General features: G+C 43.6%; 1 protein-coding gene across 1 annotated transcript in view; it reads left to right on the forward strand.

Annotated features, from left to right (window-relative positions):
• The window catches only part of Ush2a (usherin), a 653,036-nt gene that overhangs the window by 419,262 nt on the left and 216,258 nt on the right, over positions 1-17,516 (forward strand). Inside the window, exons 38-39 of the mRNA XM_060365102.1 lie at positions 4,672-4,822; positions 5,301-5,443. Coding sequence (XP_060221085.1) covers positions 4,672-4,822; positions 5,301-5,443 — 294 coding nt within the window. The remainder of the gene's footprint in view (positions 1-4,671; positions 4,823-5,300; positions 5,444-17,516) is intronic.

The raw sequence follows: 17,516 nt of genomic DNA on the forward strand, positions 1-17,516 counted from the left end.
GAGAAGCTTTTTGAGCAACATGGCATCCTGGGGAAGATATATCAAGCAGAGAGATGCAAGGCACTCCTGTTAGAAAGCAGGCCTGGAGTTATGACTGGCTCCAGTTATTGCTTTCATACAAAGGAGCCTCTGAGGAAATGGGCCCAGGATAAAAGGGGCTAAGCAGAAAGAAAGAAGGCTTTTGGGAGGGAGGGTCGTGCAGAAATCATGGGAAGAGGGCCATTTCTTGGCACACGTGTTGCAGTTCTGTATAATTGAAGTAAGAGAGAATTGATGAGCGTGTTGTTCCCTAGTCACTCAGATGAGACTAGGTGACACTTCCAGGTAATGGAGGACTCTTTGGGGTACTTCTTTCTAAACCTCAAAGTATTGTAGTTTTCATGCACAGAGGACTTTTTAGTATTCATGCTAAAACTGATGACTTCAAACAAATATTCCTTCAAAATTCGGTTAATGGGATATTCCTCAAGATAGAATTGAATACAAATGATAAATAAGGGTTGTGATTTTTAGGGTACACCAGGAATGTATCTTAACCTTTAATTTCTGCCTGTTTTATAGCACTCGTTTTGTACATATGTACTTGTTAAAAACTGGCTGAAGAATATGTATCAGGCATGAAAAAGTGGTATAAACTATTTGTGGTCACAGAACAAATTTCAGGTCAAAAGTCCTTAGCAATGAATGTCCTTGTCCTTCTAACCAAAGATTCCAAGTTCTTGTGAACTGTGTGTCTTCATCAGTCCTGCCACTGTGTTTCCTCGGCTCACCATGCTTTCATGGAGAGGATGAACTTCTTTCAGCTTCCTCTTTCTCCAGAGAGCCAGTGCAGGTTGTTTTTAATAAAATCTCAATCATTCAGTTTCACCAATAAAGACTTAGGAGCCAGATGCTGAGGTGAAAGCCTGCTAGCTCAGAGAGGCAGAGAAAGTGCAGCTGACCTTCTTCCTCAGCTGATGTCTCAGAAAGAATGGCCCCTCTCCCACCTCCTTGAATAGGATCTTTCAAACTGAATGTCCCTCTTTTCTACTTCCTGTGAGTCTCTCTATCCACCCTCCTGACTTACTCTTCCTCTCTTGCAACAAATCACCTTCACACTTTGCTATTTCCAGAAACCTTTGCCTTTGACTTGATCATAAGCAAGAAGCAACACGTGTGGGAAAGGAACACCACAGGGGAGGGTTGCCCTTGCCATTTACTCTTCACAGTTCACCTCCTTCCCTGCACACCAGTGTGTGCACCCACCATGAGTAAGGGTGTCCCCGCTCTATTCCTCAACCCAGCCCGGGCTGTCCACTCATGGACATGTATGCGAGCTTGTCTTTCTGTCTCCTCCAAGAGCTCTGCTCTGTCAATTATTCTGTCTTCTCCCGTGTTACTATCTACCTCCCCCCACCCCCTACACACACACACACACACACACACACACACACACAATCTTCTAGTGTACCCTTGCACTAATCAAGCCTGGTCTCCTTTCCTATCCCTGTGAGACGATATCCTGACAAATGTCACTTAAGGGAGTAAGAGTGTAGTTTGGCTCGAGGTTCAAGGAGCAGTCCATCATGGTAACAAGTCAAGGCAGCAAAAGTATGAAACTGCTGTTCATATCTAATCTACAGCCAAGAAGTAGATAGCAATGACCATGTGCTAGCTCTCAGCTTATTCCCTTTTGTATAGTCTAAGATCCCTGTTGAGGGAATGGCCTCCCTACAAGGGGTTCTCCCATATCATCAATCTAATCAAAATAACTGCCCCCACACATACCCAGAGCCCACCCTCTAGATGACTCTAATTCTGTCAGGTGGAGAATTTAGCCATCACATGGGCCCATGTGAGGCCACGCTTCCAAATCATTCACAGGCCTCACCAAGACATCTGGAATTGCACTACTTGCTGTGCTATGCTCTACTTCCTGTTAGAGTGAATTCTCTCAATTCAGCTGCCAAAGCTCGCTGTGTCTGATCATGCCTCACCTCCATTCTCTCTCAACCTTCTCTCAGCAGTGTGTCATGAGCTCTCTGCGCTGCATCTCCTCCTGACAGTGCCCCCAAACATGTCTGGTCACCAAATGCAGCGTTTCACTGCCGCTCCCTGCTTCTCTGCACACTTGGCATAGGTCACCAGCCCTCCTCTTCTTTGCTTCCTTGGCACCTTCTCTTAGTTTTTCTCCCACTTCCTGAACCTAAATTGTGGGTAGCTTCCTGGGTCCACATGATACACTCTTCTGTACTCATCCGCTCTGCTCTCAGTCTCTAGCTCATTTCACAAATCTCAGCCTTTAAAAGCTATATATCCATGTATCCATAGTCTCTACCTAGATATCTGAAATCTTTCTTTATATCTCTACTAGGAAAGTACCACACAGTACACACATGATGCATTTCATGGGTAAGACACAGATCTGCATCACCCCCTTACCTGTGCCCCTTGGTGCCCCTCAGCTCAGGAACGAGGTTACCAGCCACTCACTTGTCCGTGCTGAAAACAGTAGCAATGTCCTTGACTTCCTTATCTCCTATTGACAACACGCCCTGGCTGGATGGCAGAATATCTCTTCACGTTCATCATGACCGCTGAAATGAAAGCCGTTGTCACCTTGTGCCAGGCTTAGCTCAACAATGGTGTCTGTGTCTACTCATGGCCCTGCCCACATCCCCACATGGTGGCACTTCTAGGTTTTTAATCATCCTGTTCCATTCTCTTTACCAAACACACTTTGTCCCATTTGGGAGGTGATCCTAACACCCCCCCCCCCCCCGGAACTTTAAACATAACTCAGGAGGAAGTCCTTGTCTACTTTCTGCCCTCTGCTCTGACCACACAGGCCTTTCTTCTACTCTGTTAATGCAGTCAGAGCCTCCCCTGCCCTGCGGCTCCCTCCTGTTCTGTGGCTACACTGCTCATCGCAGCCATTCTCGTGGCCACCTCCCACATTCCCCTAAGGTCACAGAGGTCACCTGATTATACGCCCTTCCTGCTGGCTTCCTACCTATCTACAACATTTTCAAGCAAGTAAAGGTGCATGAGCCAATGTGCATTCATGTCGCACACTGTTGCTTTCTTTACATTTATTTCTTCACTGGGCGGCGGGAGGCCCACGTACCTGGAGGTGAGAGGACAGCTCACAGGAGTGGATTCTTCTCCACAGGGCTCTGGGGATCAAGCTCAGGGCATCAGGTCACTGCACTGGCCTCCTCTTTTATAGGCTTTCTTTTTAGGGTTCAATTCTCCAGGCTTCACACCATCTAGTATCCCTTCCTACATCTTTTTATTACCTAATCCCTCCACTTAGACACAAGCTCCATGGGGGTGGGGCCTGTTCCACTCGGAGATGCTTTGCCTCCATGGGAAGAACACTACTTAACACAGAGAAGAGCCTCCATAAATGTGTATTGAACAAGTGAATGAATTATTGATGAACTCAAAGCCCTTACTGAAGATTGATGAAACATGTAATCTAATTCTTCCCGTCTCCTCACTGCCCATTCATTAGTCTCATGTTCTCAGGCAGGGACTTCCACACTGCAAAGCACATAAAATCTACATATTTTACAAAGAGAAAAAAAATACATACATATACATGTGTATGTGTGTTGAAAGTGCACCCTGATACTTTATTTGTTTTCATTATATTAATAACATTATTAAATTACTACAATGTTAGTAAATAACATTAAATAATATGAATTAGCAAATAATATGGCAGTAATTAAATTATGCTAAGGGAAGTTTAGCTCAAATGTAGTGATGACAGTGATGATGATTCCTAGAACCCAAAGTAAGGTGCTCTGTTGATATATACTATGATTTTGGTACCTGTTGGGAAGAAATATCCCTGAATTGAAGATAAGAAAACATAGGCTCATAGTCATTGGATGAGCTTCCTTAAGCCTAGAGCCTGTTTAATCTGCTTTTCAATTTCTAACAAGTTTTGCAGCAAATGATACGATTGATTTGTGCAAATTCTCGTTGTTGGGAAAATTACATAAGCATAATAGTCCTGTCGGGTTTTTTTTACTAGAAAAGGCCTTATTTTTACTCACTGCTGTGCCTCATAGGAACCTTCCAGTGAATTCTCTTGACAGGTGATAGTTAGCCATGTTTAAGGGAGGACAGGGCAGTGTGAAAGGCTTGCCGACTGTGAAGACACAATAAGGACAGAGTTTAGTTTTCATATTTTTGTGGGAAAACTCAAGACCTGGAGTGTGTCAGTCATCATTACAGAGAAGCACATTAGCAAACTCCTCATCCTTCAGAAGGGAAGGTACATAGAAGGGGACCACAGGTGACATGAGCAGGACTGCATCCCAGCTGGCTTCAACATTCAGTCTGGTTAGAAAAGGGTTAAATTAAAGGTACTCCCAAGCTTGCTGCACCAAATTTCCTCTCTGCTCTCAATATAAACAGAAGTACATGTGCGGACGGGCTCTTCTTCTTTCATCCTGAAGCTCTCAGGCTGGCTTTTTACACCTGAAGTGCTGACGTCATGGTGGAGATGAACAGGGAGGAAGCACGCTTCAGGAACGAAAATGTTAAATTAAATGGACCGTGTTTAACGTCGCTGTTGATCCTGAGGAACAGTTTTCCAGTGTGCGGAACATTTCCACTCCACCCAGCATATGTCCCCCACAGTTTTCTCTGCTCTAATTCATCTGTGTTTCCCGACAGCTCCAGATGGCCTGCTGTCTCCCAGGCTTGCATCTGCCACTCCAACCAGTCTTCAGGTTGTCTGGTCTACACCAGCTCGCAACAACGCTCCGGGCACTCCCAGATACCAGCTCCAGATGAGGCCTGGCCTCGCCACCCACGGCCTTCTAGAGTGAGCATTCTAGTTAGTGCCTCTTCGTTTGGGCTGGCTTATACAGTGTCCACGTTTTTAAAATGTCCTCACAAAAATGAGAGCTGAAGAATAGGTCGGGTATTATTTGTTATAAATTTGGGTTTCTTTTAAAAGTTCAAACAGAGTAAGACACGAACAAATGATTTAGTGGGTATAAATTTGCTTTGCAAAAAAAAAATGTTTTTATAGCATGGAAGGCAAAAATTTCTTACATTCTTAAGCTTTATATAAATACAAGTGTCACACACTGGAATAGACTTGAAACATAGGAGAACAAGTTCTCTCCCAACGCCTTTTTATTCTGACATAGCTATAATGTGATGGCCTAAAATAATAGCACTTAAATCTACGTTGGTATGCCTGAATACTCTGCAGTCTAATCTGACTGATTTTTTCATCTCTGTTTTATTTATTTGAACGCTGAAACCTTCCTAATGGTCATTTCTTTCCCACATAGATTATTTCCTGATCCTTCTCCATCATTAAGCTGTGAAGTGAGAGGCCTCCAGCCGTTCACGGTGTATGAGTTTCGGTTGGTTGCCACCAATGGCTTTGGCAGTGCTTCCAGCACTTGGACTCTGCTCACGACTGCAGAGGACAGTAAGTCGGCCAACTACACAAAGTGAAACATCACCTACAGTAGGAATCTTTAGCTGCCTTGTGGTTTGAAAAACAAGGAAGTAAACCCCTCCAAATGTCTTGTTATAGAATGGCGATGTCTCCACCAGGGTAAGAGAGAGGAGTGGTGGTCAGTCCCTATAGAAGAAAGAAAAGTGGGGACCTGGAAGGATGGAGGTTTGGACCTATAGACAGAACGAGGGAAATATCATAGTCAGTTAGAGTATGGCAGTAGTCTGTCATTCAGGATATAAGATAAAAAAAGAAAGGCTGTGGTCTTCTGCCCCTCCGCCCAGTGGGACATACCTTGGAGAACTTCCGGAGGACAGGCAGAGATAAAATGTGGGGTTGCATCATGAGAGCAGAAAGAGACCCATACATTCAGTACTGGAAGTGGGCACCATTCTAATTTGACATACGCATCAAATACAGCCTCCAGGATAGACAGGAAGAGCTTGACCATTGGTGGGCAACAGAGGTAGCGTCTGCCTTGTTCAACTAACAAAGAATCATTTGTCTTCGTTGTTTTCTCATTGAAAATGAAATTAGGATTAGTTACATTCAGGAAATAAACACATGGATGTAATGTTTGGTTTTACATTAACTACATCTACAAATGCAAATATATTAAGACGGGTATTTTGTTGTTTTTAGTAAAGTTGGAAATGAAGTCAAACTACTCAGTGAAGGAAGACACTATTTTTGAAAAAATGAGGTTTGTCAAGTCTTTAATCACAGGCTTCTCATCTGTTGCTCAGTGCACATTTGCCATTCTGGTTTTATAGCCAACAAGAGCAGGACTGACCTTCAGAAAAGCTAGACGCCAATACAAAGATATACTAATAGTTAAAACGAAACAAGTTTTGTATTAAGTAGATTATTTTTGTAATAACTGTAATGACTTTAAGTACTTAGTGATAAGACATAAAATGTGTCTGAATAAAAAGAATGTTTCCTCTTTAAAGTTTACATTATTTTTTAAATGTTGATATGAACAATATTAACACTTTCTCCATTGCTTCCAATACTTAATTACTCCCAGGATCAAGTTAGACAATTTATAAGGGTTTGTCAAATGTTTCCCATCCCAGGATGCCACTCCAAATATTATGGGTGCAGATGGGAAATAATGTCCAAAATTCAGGAACCATTGATGTGCAACCTTTAGGTAGGGTATGGCTTGGGAAATCAGACTCCCTGGTCACCATGGTCACTGTGGTGTTCAGGTTTATGGGCTAGAAAGCTCACATTCAAAATAGATTTTTTTTGAGAGACATTTTTAAAAATGAAGATAGATGTCTAATCTCCTTTTTAAAAAATAGCATGCTTGATGGCACTCAATAAAAATTAGCTAAAAATAACTGTCCAACCCAGTGCTGAGGTGATGGCTCAATTGAGTACCAAGTAGGTAGAAGGGAAAAGAAATTTCCTCTTTTTTTTGGTGTCTCCTTGGCAGCAATCTGGTCACAGTCCTTCCTGAATGGTGGTGATGCTGTGCTGTCCACAGGTAGGAGAGTACTATAAAAAAACAGTCAAAATGCTGCATGTGGCCCTCTTATTATGTTGCTTTTCTTGTAGACGGCATGTGGTTAGAGTTTTTAATGCAGAGCCTCTGCCATCTTGCTAACATGTAGAGCGGGTGCCTCAGTCTTCACTCTCCCTAGGAACAAGTAATATCTGATTATCTAACAGTTATCAACTCAAAACACCAACCATACTTTCTGTTTAAGCACTTGCCATGAGATGAATGAGATGCCCCTTCCCTCACTTGGCACACACTAAGTCACACACATTAGCAAAGAGTGGAGGGTGGCCACATGGCCCTTCCCAGTACGTGTTCCCAGTATACACTCCGCCCTGGGGCATGGTGACAGTATACCATATATTTTGGATGTCAGTAGAGATTGATGCCATCTCTCAAAGGCTGTGCAATTGAGTTGACAAAGGCTGAGTGATTGGCACGGGGCACAAGGAGTTTTTCTGTCAGGGCTACAGCGCGTGGCTTGTAAAGCTGCCAATGCTGACAGAGCCATGCCAGAGTCGCACTTCAACCCCGGTAGTTATCACTGGAGAATTTTCCCATGTCGCCTTACAGGATGAAACAGAGAAGTCATGTCGAAGTCCCTGCCATCACCAGGAGCCTCTTTCCTCAGTCAGACAGGAAACTACTCGTTGTATGGTTGGGACACCCATGGCCATGTTTTTCACCTGGCATTTTGAGGCAGTGATATCCATCAAAACTGGCTGGCCTATTAAAACCAGAGAGAAAGAGAGAGAGAGAGAGAGAGAGAGGGGGGTGGGGTGGGAGGAAGCAGGCATAAGTGAGCTTCAACCAGAGAAGCCAGTTCTAGAGTGTGAAGAGACGTTCTCCTGTATAAAAGCTGTATAAATGTATACACATTTTAATGCATTCTTTCAAATTACTTGTCATTTACATCAGTGTGGCACGGATATCCAGTTCTATGCATTTTTTAAAAAATAGAGGGTGAAGATGCAAACAAAAACAATGCACCCTTCCTATGAATATTTTAAATCCTGTTAAACATGTGTCAATAAAAGATGTTTGTTACAGCCAACTTGGTCACTGTGGTGCTCAAGCAGTGGCAGCCCAATAAACACAAACAACATGTGCATTTTTTTGATGTCCTCCTGGTAGTCCAAGCAGACAGGTCCAGAGCCTGCAAAACTATGCAGTGATTACAACAAACTCAGATGATAATACTTAGCATGGTCGGTGGCACGAAGACACCTAGCAGCTGAGAACATTTTCTAGTGTGTGTGTTGCAGACGTGTGGAGCCCAGAGGTTAACTGGGAGCTGTGTGTACTCTTCTCATTGGTCTAGAACTTGCCAAGGAGGCAAGGCTGTGGCCAGGGGGCCTCCACCTGTCCCTGCCTCCCGGGAACTGGGATTATAGGCACTCGGCATCACATCTCGATTGTGTTAAGGTGGGATCTGAGGACCGATCTCTGGTCCTTGTGCTTACTAAGGCGACTATCGCTCCAACCCAAAATGGTGACATCTCCTAAGCCGTGTATAACGCAGCCTCCTGAGTCCAAAGCTGTTCTACAGATCCTGTACATTTACGGCTGTCTTGTGTACAGTATATGAATGTGAAAATTGTAGTTAGGGGCAGGGTTCCGTGAACTTCAGTTTACATATGATAATAGATGGGCTCTTCCCACTAAAATCCAGCCCCATGGCAAATCTAAGTTCTTTGCTTTAGAGAAACTCTAGACCAGGAAGAGTCAGATGATCTGTTTTTAATAAAGGTTTTTCCAGGTAAGGAGACTGAAACATTTATATTTAGACTGAAATGTTTAGGTGGGTCTTTAAGTCAGTTTGTCAAAATTGCATTCACACACAAGCAATGAATGATCAACTAGTGAAACTGAAATTGCTTCCTAAAAGCCATGGCTGACCTCAAAACAAAACCCCAAACAAATGATTTAATGATCAGACATTTTAAAGAATTTGACCATGTCCCCAGACTTGAGATTTCAAAGTTACATAGCTTTAAAGATTCATTTCTAATTATGCATGCACGCGTAGGGGAATATTTGCAGGTGAGAACACACGCCACATGGCACAGCATCTCTCCTGGAGCTGGCGTTACAAGCAGCTGGAAACCACCAATGTGAGTACTGGGAACTGAACGGCGTTCACTGAGCGAACAGCCTGTAGCTACCCTTAGTGGCTGAGCTGTCTCTTCAGACGCTCACAACAGACATTTATATTTTTAAGCATAAATCTAAGAGCTATTATTAAATAATATTTTGGGATCTGAACAGTTTATTCTGAGTGTTCACACAGATTTTTTTTCCTATTGGTTCTCTTGCTTTAGATAATCATTCATGAACTTGTCTTCAGTGTGATACATACACTATGATATTTAGGGGCCACTAGCAGACTTTGGTGATGCATCTAATCAAACCTAGGATCTATTTTTTGTACTTTTATAATTGTACAAGCAGGGTATTTTAGTTTTCCTCTTTTTCTCTGATGAAGATAATGACCAAAAGCAACTTAGGTAAGGGAAAGGTTTATTTATCTTACACTTCTGGGTCACAGTCCATTGTTGGGCGAATGTGGGGCAGGAACTATAACTCCAGTGTAACTATAACCCCCTGTAAAATCAAAGAGGAGACCACATACACTCAACATACAGTGGCACAAAAGATGCACTACTATTCCAAGAGGAGGAAAAGGAGCATAATGAGGAAACACTGGTCCAAAGCAACACTGAAAACTAGGAGGCAAACTCCAAACTCTGCATCTCCATGTCTGATGTCAAAGCGCTCTTCAGATCTCCGATTCCTTTCAGCTTTGTTGACTGCAGCACTCTTCTCTCCCTTGGACTGGTTCTACTCCCTGTTAGCACTTCTTTTTTCCCTTTTAACACCCTTCTTCCGAGGTATCCCTTGACTCTGGCATCTCCGGTATCTTGGGGCTTCCCACACTGCTTCACCTTCACAATTTCACACAATGGCTCCCCTGGGCTTCCATGCATGTACACCCTGACACATGCCTGGCCTCAGTGGCTTTCCTTAGTCTTGGAGGGAGATTTCAGAACCGTTTTCTTGTGACTCTAAAGCTAGAACAACACGGCCAAAGCTACCAAGCTCTACTTTGATGGGGCGGGAATTGGGCCTCCTTGTTCAATTACATTTTTACACTTGTATCAGCTTTCTGTTTTGATAATTTCCTTCAGTGCATAAGCTTTTCTTTAATTCCTCTTCACAAGTTGGAAGCTTAGCTAGATGGGGTCTTACCCGGAGGTCACTATTCCCTTCATTCCATTTAGCATCAAGCTTTACTTTAAACTTTTTATCTCCTTGAGCACTGAACTTAGTTCATTGCACTTCCTGGTGCTCCTTTTCTCCACAAACCATACACTTTGTATTTTGCTTTGTCCAACCTGTGCCTTTTCATTATAGGTCTGAATAAGAGTGACCACTGATAACCACATGACACAGTAAAAACCAGGCTGAAATCTCCATCGCTGCCATTGAATCAACACTCAATTTAGCCTCAGGCAAATTTTTAGGATGAGGACAAAAAGCAGCCACATTCTTTATCAATATATGGTAAGAGTGGTCTCTAGGCCATTTACTAATTTTTCCCTCTAAAACTTCTTGAACTGGGGCCCTAACAGTCCAGATCACTCTCAGCCCAGTCTTCAGTGTTCCTACTAAGATGGCCCATTAAGATGTCCACTTGCTTTTCTAGTCTAAGATCTCAAACTCTCCCACATTCCTTCAACAAACAGCATGTTCAGGTCCGTCTCAGCAATAACCCAGACCCAGGTACCAACTTCTGTCTTGGCCAGTGTTCTATTGCTGTGAAGAGACACCATTACCAAGGCAACTCTTATTTGCGAGGGGAAAGCACTTGATTTGGGGCATGTGTATAGTTTCAGAGGATTAGTCCATTATCATGGCAGGGAGCATGGCCGCTCACTTGAATCTGGAGTAGTAAGAAGAGCTTCCTCTTGATCTGCAGGCAGCAGACAGAGAATCTGGGTCTGGCATGGGCTTTTAAAACTCTTAGTCCACCTGCATAACACACGCTTTCTCCAACAGGGCTACATCTACTCCAACAAGGCTCTACTCCCTATTCTTAGTAATCCTTCCAAACAGTGCCACTCTCTGGTACACATTCAACTATATGAGCCATTATTATTCCAACCCCCACACTAGCTAACTTTTTAATACAGTCTAGGGAATGACGCCACCCACAAGGGGCTTCTGCATTGATTAAAATTCATGAAAGCTCAACCAAACAAATGCTGTTTGTGTGCACAGGAATACATATACACAGAGAGAGAGAGAGAGAGAGACAGAGAGAGAGACAGAGAGAGAGAGACAGAGACCGAAACAGAGACAGAGAGAGACAAAGACAGAGAGAGAGACTGAGAAGTACCCATAAGGAATGTGAAAAACATGTCATTCTTCCCTGGAGGCTTCTGCTAACAAGCAAGTGTAAACCACAAAAGACAGTGAGGAGTCCATTCAGCTGAGCCATCTATGGGGTAAAGGCAATTCTTGCAAATCAAGGTGCTGGGAAATCATACATGACAGAAACAATAAGTAGGGATCATGTATATTTGGTGTTTCTTTAATATATTTCAAATTTGCTTTCGTGGCAACTGATCTAGGAGAAGGAAAAAAAAATGAAATGACCACCTGACCTGAGCACTGAGGAGGGGCTTTCAGGGTGTCCGTGGGAGAAGGAGGGAGAACAAGAGGTAAAGTGGGGAGAAGACACGTAGTCTGCGTCCTGGCCAGAGACAGAACTCTGGCTGCCTCCACGGTGACCTCCCTGCCACATAACAGAATGTTTTAGCCGCAGAGGCTCCAAACCAAACCTTGCACTATTTAAAAGTGGGTGTGGAGACTGTGCAGGGAGAGAAAGCCAAATGGAAAACCCTTTCCCTGTTTTAACCCTGACAAGCTAGAATCGAACCCTGAGTCCATTGAGAGGGAAGGGAAGAAAAAGTGCAGCGTGGTGTTCAATTAACTGATGGAGGTCATCTGGGAGAAGATGCCTCAAAGCATTTATTATGTAAGTGCGTGTTCTCCGGGTGCCTAAACTTAAAAATTAATATCACACAGCAAACATTTTTCGTGATTAGTGTGTTCTAGAATGTGAAGCCTTAACCGGCATCCTTACAAGAGATCAAGGCAGAGGAAAATGGAAATGTTTTAAATGTGGGTTGAGCGTGCTTGTGAATGTTCGTCCCAAGCCAAGTAACTGCCATTGTGGGGAGCTCAGCTGTGCCCCATTTCAAAGGTGTTCTCCTAGCTAAGCTTCTTGCCTGTTACACCGCTTCCTGAAGGTAGGGGAGAGCAAGGGATTCAGAAGACCCTCAGCTGAGGATCCAACCGAGTGTAAGCAAGTCTGGCCTAATTATGAGTGGCCTGGAGGAGGGGCTACAGTATGGAGGCTGTGGGAAGCTAAGGAGGGGAGGCGCCCTCTCTGCCGCTATGGGAAGCCTTGTCTGGCCCTACCTGTCCAGCCTGGTGTGGGAAGAGCATGTACACTCCTGTGAGTAACCCCTCACCTTTGCCTTGTAGAGAAGCCCAGTAAATTCATTGCTCCCTGGAGTGAGTTTTGGCAGAACTGTGCCTTCATTTGTGGTTGGGATCCTAGGAAGAGGGTTAGGCGTTGTTCGGACTTCCCCCCCCTTGAAGAAAGTTTAGCAACGGTGCTAATGTCAGTAATAGTGTCTTCATTAATGAAGAAATGTGAACTATAAACTTGAGGTGTGCCACGTGGTCACTCTGCTCCTATTGCTCCAGCCTTCGTCCCTGAATGCTCTGAATATTAAGGGCTGGGTGCTGCCCTGTTTTACGCTTTTACATGGTTACATGTTTGTCTGTTTATAGACAAAAGGAATCTTAGGGCAAAATCTTTATGTGTGTGGGAATTTGCTTCTTGTGTGTCGATGTGCCTTGTGCATGCTGGTGCCTGGAGGCCAGAGAGGGGGTGGATAGCCTGGAACGGGCATTGCACATGGATGTGAGCTTCCATGTGAGGTCCGGGAATCCAGCTCGGGTGGTCTTAGCTGCTGAGGCACCTCTGCAGGCACAGAAGTTCCGTAAATCTCTGACCTCAAGAATGAAGGGCTCAGCATGTTTGTCCCTATAAGCCCTGTTTTCCGTGGCACAGATCATTACATCGGTTGTTTACATTTCTAAAATTAGTAGGGGCAAGGATCTTCTTATAATTTATTTATTCTTATTTTATAATCTTAACATTGAATGGATTTGTTCATGCTATGTGAACAACAAAAAAATTTCTCTAAAAATGAAGGATTGATGAAAAAATGTATCCATCTGAGTGAATCCCACTCTGAGCACACTAAATCAGGCTGCTCTTGCAAATTTAGTCTCCAGTTGCAATATTTCTTATTCCCTCAGACAAAAGCCACACACGGAAGTGACAAGAAACCCATCTTTTTCTAGCTTTTCTTACATTGAGTTTAAGAACTAAGTACTTTTTAATCACAGTTGCCTTAGTGCTGTGGACTCATCTTTACTGAGAGTCTATTTCAGACCCCTTGACAGTAAAAATCTGTTTATCCTGGCATTTAATTTATGTTATCTCTGGAATGTTCTCAAAAGTTTCTTTAAAAGTATTTTTGTTCTTTTAAAACAAAAACCGGACTCTCCATGTTAGGAAGTCCTCGGCGGGCTTTGTAAGATGAGCCTTTGGCACCTCCCACAGCTGAGTATGAAACAGCCAGGGTTAAGACCCTCCAATCTCAACTTCTTTGTGACTTCAAACACCTGAGCACTGCTAACCATTAACAAGGGTGGGGTTTGTGTAATCATTTTCAATAGATTGTCATGCACAGCCTGCCTATCTGGAACATTCTAGAATACGAAAACTCTATACAGAGTCTCTGAATCATGCTACAGTGCTCATTTTGACCATAATCCTAGGAAACGCAATTTCCCGAGATCGATTAAATAAGAGGCTAGAAAAGGCAGTCACGGTCTGAAAGAGAAGCAGTGGAGGTCAGGAAAGGGCCCCTGTGAGGTGAGCTGAGGTTTACACGTGTGTTAAGTCAGGTGCGGCTGCCCCGTCATCACAGCACATTTTATTTGCAACCCCGGACTGCTCAGGGAAGCACTGGCTGCTGTTCTCCTCATCCTGAGCCTCAGCTTTAGACAGCTACCCCCTCCTCCTGACCCCACTCACCCTGGCCTCAGGGGAATGGGGCACAGAAGGTCCTCAGAGCGCTTCTCCTACCTGGGCACTACACAACACTGCCCTCTCCATTCCAGCTCCATTCCTCTCCATTCCTAGGCTTCTGCTGCCCTTTCTTTGGATCCAGGTGCCTAGTGTTGGAGTTCTCCTCCCCAGTCACTTGTCAGGAAGCTGGGAGCTGACTCCGAGTCTGCAGCTCATGTTCTGCACATTTGTTTTGGGGGGTACATCATGGCACCATCTTCATTATTGCACCATGAATATTCTCTTCTCTTTATTCTATTGGTCTTCTTGCATTTGCCTCTCCTCTTATTAGCTGTCAAAAATTCTATGGGGAAGTTGTTGGGTATTAATAATAAATTGATGAAAGAATTCATGATTAAAGAGAAGGCAGAGGCAGCCATTCTCTGGGCTAACACATCAGTGGTACATATCATGGCTACCTTAACCGGCGTGTGATGGCATGCTTTGCCTAATGGCCATCCATACACGATCCCCTTGGTTTTTAATTCACTGGCAAAGTTAGGGGCTAGTCACTTAGGAATTAATTTTACTGAAGAGAGTTTTTAAACTGGGAAGGTCCTTTTTATGAGAATGCTAAAATATTACCTTGAGGACAACATTTGAGACTGTAACAGGAAAACCAATCAACCAGTTGTGGCTAACTCCGGAGCAAGCCACTGTAAAAGGCTTTTCTTCCCACACCCCTGCGCATCCTGTGCCCCCTCAAGTTGGAAGACGTTGATAGTGTTCAGCCTGTGCCCACACTTCCCTCCATCACACACCCCTGAGATTGTTGTGGAAAGGCCCACACTCCTTTCTTAACAAGGCCGTGACTTTAGGTTAGGCTAGGGTGAGCCAAGCAATTTCTCACACAGATCATGTCATTTGCCAAAATAAGACTGCTTTCTCGGTTATCAATGCCAAGGCCAGCTCATCGAAAACAGCAGTCTGTGATTTGACCAGAGAGGAGGCCCCCTACCTAGCTCCGGGGGGAGGAGGGGTACGCTCGAAACAATTAAGCCACAGAGAGAGCTGCCCCCTTACATTTTCCTCACTGGGCAGCTGAGCTCTGTGCCTGTCAGGTTTCCCCATCTCCCCTCGAGTGACAGCCGCATTGACAACATGTTATACTCCACATTGATTTTACAGTTAAGGCGCTGATCGTGATGTATAAGGATTTTACGAATTCAGCTGAGAGGCTGACTTTTGCCTTTTATCATTCCATTAAAATTTTATAACCATCTTTTTCATGTCATTTCACCCATGAATTCTTACTTTAGAAAGTGAGAGCTACTGCGGTGAGCGTAACTTTCCCCGTGTTCACAGCTTTTTATTGTATTAGCCAACTACCCCAATTACAGTTATTACTCATGTTTTACATAATTGTGGTGACCCCTTCAACTGCGCAGTAGTGGGACAGTTGATTTGTATATAGAATTAGATGATCCTGCTTATCATTTTAAAGCACTAAATTGAAAGAGTGCTGGAAGTCAGGTTTTAACACTTCCCTAGCCAAAGGAGCTAATTAAGCCAAGTCTTTTCTCTCCAAGACGCTTTAAAGGACCCTTCTGCAGCGCAAGCAGGGAGCGTGCTCAGGTTCCCTGAGAATGAAGCTAATAAAATGTATGCTGGCTTGGGGGGGGGGGGGTCGGATCATGAAATCGAAATTGAATGTCCCCTCTTCCCAAGATAAGAGGTCTTTAAGGAAAGGCTATGTTCTGTGGGAGTTTGAAGTGCAAGTTCGGCTCATTATCACGGATGTTTTACCTATCACTCCATCAGCAGCTTCGGGAGAAATAAAAGGCTTTATCCTCATCACAGAGAACAAACTGCATCCTTGTTGGTGCTTTTCCCTGAAGAAGCTCGTGGCTTGATAGCCCACAGAGGAAGGAATAATCATGCGAGACCCTGATGAAAATCTGCTCAAAAACATTCCGATTTAATAAGTGTGTATTATTCTCTGCTGAGAAAAGGGGCCGAGATAGGGTTAGGCTAAAGACTTGAATCTCCACCATTGATTTTTACAAGCTCCAATATCAGAGGATTTTAAAAATGAAAACATTTGTAGCTTGCAAGACTCTCACTTGCTTTTCTCTGGGAAATAGCTAAACATGCATGACATGCCTAGCTAAGAAAGGAGCCTTATCCCCGTGTTGGTATGATAATTGCTTCTGTACCTATGTACTGGAGAGGTGAGAAGAAATGTCACAGAGGCATTCAGATGGCTTTAAAGTGAAAGCTAACAGCATACCAGCCTGGGGAATGCCTGCACCAACATCTTCATGATATTAGGATTTTTCTCTCCACAAAGGACATGTGACTAAATTGTCAAAACGGCTTGATTTCAGGCCCCTTCCAAAAAACAAATTATGATTCTACCATGAGTCCAGTTGGTGACTAAAATGTGGACCATTCTATTTGAAAATGTCCTTTAACTGGCTATTATGACAACCACTGGCTTCTCAAGTCTGTGGCTGCTTTAACACTTAGCCCTCGGTGGGACACTGAATCACACACTCACACTCAAATCAATGCTGTTTTAAACAATTACTAAATCCAACTATATCTTTTTAAAAGATTTTCAATAAAATCTAATGTTCACAGAAAAAAAAATCTCATAAATGTCAAAATTGCTGTGGGAAGAAAAGAGGGCTATAGTATTTTTTTTTTTTTTGATCTGTTGTAGCAATTTGTAGATCTCAGGCCATGGTTTATAAGAATGCTAAATGTTCTGGAATTACAGCTGTTACTGATCAGTGATTGAGGCAGATTTGTGTTATTGCTCCATGTTCTTGCTTGTACCTAGAGAGCAGTAAAGCCGCAATATAATAAAAAGCACCTGCATTTTAAATGAAATTTCAATTGAAAAACTTAACAGCCCTTCAAATTGCAGAATTTAACGCAGCCCAGTAAAGCTTAAATAACACTTTGCCTGCGCGGGCTGAGGGGATTCGCATTCAAGGTGACTTGATTGTGTCGCATGGCGAAATTATTTACAATTAAGGAATTTCTCTGGAGGGCTGCAGAGAGCTCGCTGCCCCCCACCACCTCTGCAGGCATATGGTGGGCCTTCTTCAGTATTCATGGGGCCTCCCAAACCTTTATGATAATTGAATCAGTTAGAGTGCTGAGCGGGGCAAGTGCAGAACCTGTTAACCTAAAGGTCAGACATGGGCATTGTTTATTTATCAGTAGGTGAAGGAGCCGGATCATCATCAGCTCTGTCACAGGCACAGGGAAATATCACCGATAATATTAACAGGGGGTAGATAAATCACAAGCCGTGGATTAGCATGATAAACAGAGGCAGCATCATATGGAATGTATAATGAGGGTGT

The sequence above is a fragment of the Meriones unguiculatus genome, chromosome 11 (genome assembly GCF_030254825.1).
Source record: "Meriones unguiculatus strain TT.TT164.6M chromosome 11, Bangor_MerUng_6.1, whole genome shotgun sequence".
Classification (NCBI taxonomy): Eukaryota; Metazoa; Chordata; class Mammalia; order Rodentia; family Muridae; genus Meriones; species Meriones unguiculatus.